This window comes from Pseudophryne corroboree, chromosome 4 (genome assembly GCF_028390025.1).
Source record: "Pseudophryne corroboree isolate aPseCor3 chromosome 4, aPseCor3.hap2, whole genome shotgun sequence".
Taxonomy (NCBI): domain Eukaryota; kingdom Metazoa; phylum Chordata; class Amphibia; order Anura; family Myobatrachidae; genus Pseudophryne; species Pseudophryne corroboree.
In genome coordinates, this window is record NC_086447.1 from 167,493,444 (window position 1) to 167,496,911 (window position 3,468).

Sequence of the window (3,468 nt, forward strand, 5' to 3'; positions counted from 1 at the left end):
ATTGGTATCTCACAGCCCACCTTTTCAAGATATTTGAATCAGGTGAGTCTAAAAATACATATGCGGTTATGTGTAAGTGTTGCTTCTGTAAGTACAAACAACACAGTATTGTATAGAATACCTAACATGACACTCACCTTAGCTTCTTTAATGTCCACTCAGGTTTTGGATGTGTTGGATCCACACATTAATGCCTCAATCTGCTTCCCTACCGAGGAGTCGGAGTGGCGTGCTGTCAGGGTAGCTTTCTATGAGCTTGCTGGCATGCCCAATGTGCTGGGGGCCATAGATTGCACACACGTTCAGCTGAGATCACCTAGGGGCCGGCAATACATATATACAAATAGACATCTGGCACAATCAACTAATGTCCAGGTGGTCTGTGATGCAAACTTTAAAATTATGAGTGTTGTTGCAGGTTACCCTGGTGGCTGCCATGACTCCTTCATCCTCAGTCAGTCATCGCTCTTCGATAAATTTGAGGCCGGACAAATGCCTGATGGCTGGCTGTTGGGTATGTTAAAAATGTTTTGTGTGTATGTCTTTTAACCACAAACTCTAGTTTTGATTTGGGGAAAGAATAATCTAACACATGTACTAATGTTGACTATATCTGTTTTTCAGGTGATGGGGGTTACGGCTGCTACTCTTGGCTCCTTACTCCATTGTCCCAACCTGATTCTCCTGCTGAACACAGTTACAATCATGCACATAAGGCTACGCGGAATGTGATAGAAAGATGTTTTGGTGTGCTGAAGTCACGGTTTCGGTGTCTGGATAAATCTGCAGGCCTTTTGTTGTATAGTCCCTCAAAGGTGACTAGAATTGTGTTCTGCTGCTGTTTTCTCCATAATCTGTGTTTAAGTCAACATCTGGCACATGATGAGGGAGAAAGCAGTCAGCAAGCAGAGGAGTTAGAACCATCTGGTGACAGTGTGAGTACATATGTAGGGAGGCAGGTACGGCAAGAAGTGATCCTGCGGTATTTTTCAGGTAAGTTTTTGTAGGATGTAATTATCCTTGACTAAACACTTTGCAATACTTTCTATTGTGTGTTTTGTTACTTACTGTTTGTTGTTTATAGTGGTGTGTACATTGTACTTAGTTTATGTTATAAATACCTTTTCAGTCATTACCCATGAAAAACATACATACATACATAGCAGCTTCAACAATGTTTGAGACGGACACAGGAAGTTGTGTGTTTGTCAAATCCAAATTTTTATTGTTTAAATAACATTTGTCAAAATTGTTATTTTTTTCGCTTGTGTGTGCTGGGTGCGGTGCTTTGTGCTGGCTCACTGGCACGTGCTCTGGAGGAACGCCGAACACGGGAGGTTACTGGCGTTTGGATAGGGGTCGTGGTCCCAGAGCTGGAGGTCACTTGTTGAGCTGCCATCAATGTTATGTTGTTGCTCAAATTATTAATGCTAGCATTCAGTTGTGTGTTGGTTGCAGTGTGGCTGGCTACAATCCGGGATAACGACTCATTCACAACCTGGTTGTGCTGAATGAGTTGAACGAGTGCCTGCTGATGGCGCTGTTGCTCATCAATGATGCGCGTTAAATGAGCCAGCATTTGGTTGTTGTCAGCCCTTATTTGCTCCATCGATGTTGCGATTCGGCCTACTTGTACAATCAGTCTGCCCGAGTTGCGACTAATGCGCGGTAGATGATGGGGCAGACTGGCAAGGTGTTGGGTATGTGCGGTCAGGCTGGCATTGCTTTGGGCCTGTTGGCTTGTCCAACTGGCCCAAAAGTCATCTGGTATTTGTGTTTGGGGTGGAGCTTGTGCCAGTTGTGGACTCATGGAGGCTTGGGGGATATCCTGCAGCTGTATTGGCTGGCTCGGGTCAACAGGTGTAAGTTGCAGTGTGATGGTTGCCTGTTGGTCTTGTCCCTGCTGGTCCACGTCGGCCATCAAGCTGGGCTCTGTATGGGGTGGCCAACATGCAATGTTTATTTTTCTATTAATTTATTTGCTAGTTCGACACATTACTACATTCATAATACTACATTTTACAAGTTTTTTGACTTGTTTTTGTAAACTTATAATGTGTTTTTTCGCCAAAAACATATATACCATCACAGGCGTGCACATAGACAGACTTGAGTAATCCTCACCTAACTACCTCCCCTCCACAGCATTACAGTGTTATGTCACCTCCCCTGGCCACGATATAGACTGCTTACCTGGATAGTCCAGAGGAGCGGAGCAAGTAAGCAGTCTACATACCGGACAGGGGAGATGTGTGAACACTATAATGTTGTGGAGGATTTTTTTTTTTTTAATTTTGGTTTTTATATTTATTTTAATGTGCACGTGTGTGGCCTAAATTTGTACAAATGTATGTTCTTTTTTAATAATGATGTTGGCGATATCAACCACTAAGACCTTGAAAAATTAAACATTTTCACCTTTAGCAATTGAAGACGTAACATCACATTGCTTGTTATGTCAAACATGTAATCTCAACTCCAAATCACAACATAGTAACTGTACTGTGTAGATTATTTGCTATGTGTTTAGTTTCAGTTTTGACTCACCAGATAACTGAGGTGATCGGGGCTCATCACTCTGTGGACTCGCCAATAGTGCCAGTGGTGGCTGGGGTGACACTGCAGAAATGCGCCGCCTGGGTGGGGAAGATGGAGCCGCAGATTCCGTGCCAAGACGCCGTGTCTTACTTGGCCTCCTGGGTAAGTGGCCCGAGCCCTGTGATGGGCGCCTTACAGGAGGTCGGCTTACAGAAGCAGAACCTATGAGAATATATAAACATTAATATTTTGTACTTCTATGTGTTTGCAGAATATGTGACTACAGTGAAGTCTTACCTGCAATCCCAGCATCATCCTGAGTTGTCTGAGGCCTGTCTGGCCGGCTGGTCTGTCGGACTGTTGAAAAAGTGGCGCAAACATTATTACCATGCTTTGTGTAAAAATTACAACTGCAAAGCCTTAGTGTACTGTAACCATCTATTAGGTATTCGAAAATAAACTAATTTCTGCTTAAGATCTTCGTGCTTCCTTAATTTGTGGTGTATATCAAAATGTACATGGTGTTGCACAAAATAAATCTGTTACATTTCAGAATTATGCGTCAGATATTGCATAGATTGACTACTTGCAAATGTTACCAAAATGTAATTTTGAATTAATAGAACCTTTTTTAGGAAGTAAATAAATCAAATATTTTAAAAAACAATTAGATACAACACCGATGTCCAAGCCATATCGCAAAATTATTATGGCAAATACACATACCAGCAGGCATTGCACCTGTTTTAGCGCAATTTTTTTTAAAAAAAACAGCCAAGGCAAGATGGAAAATGCCATTTCTAAACACAAACACACCTTAAGGGTGCATAGGCCTGCAATATCTGACCAACAATTTTTGCATCCTTTACCCTTAAAAAATGATTTAAACAACATTTAGAGGACATTTAAATAAAAATATAAAAAATCAAA

The 3,468-nt window shown here is 41.8% G+C and overlaps 1 protein-coding gene across 1 annotated transcript; it reads right to left on the reverse strand.

Annotated features, from left to right (window-relative positions):
* Window positions 1-1,237: 1,237 nt before the first annotated feature.
* Window positions 1,238-2,898, reverse strand: LOC134911211 (uncharacterized). The gene is made up of 3 exons (XM_063919522.1): window positions 2,836-2,898; window positions 2,548-2,760; window positions 1,238-1,932 (listed from the first exon to the last, which is right to left on the reverse strand). Exon 3 carries the CDS (start codon window positions 1,919-1,921, stop codon window positions 1,253-1,255), a length of 669 nt encoding a protein of 222 aa, XP_063775592.1. The 5' UTR covers window positions 1,922-1,932; window positions 2,548-2,760; window positions 2,836-2,898; the 3' UTR covers window positions 1,238-1,252.
* Window positions 2,899-3,468: the final 570 nt, after the last annotated feature.

Coding starts and splice junctions, on each gene's coding strand:
- LOC134911211 (XM_063919522.1), bottom strand. CDS start 1,921: ATGGCCGACGTGGACCAGCAGGGACAAGACCAACAGGCAACCATCACA.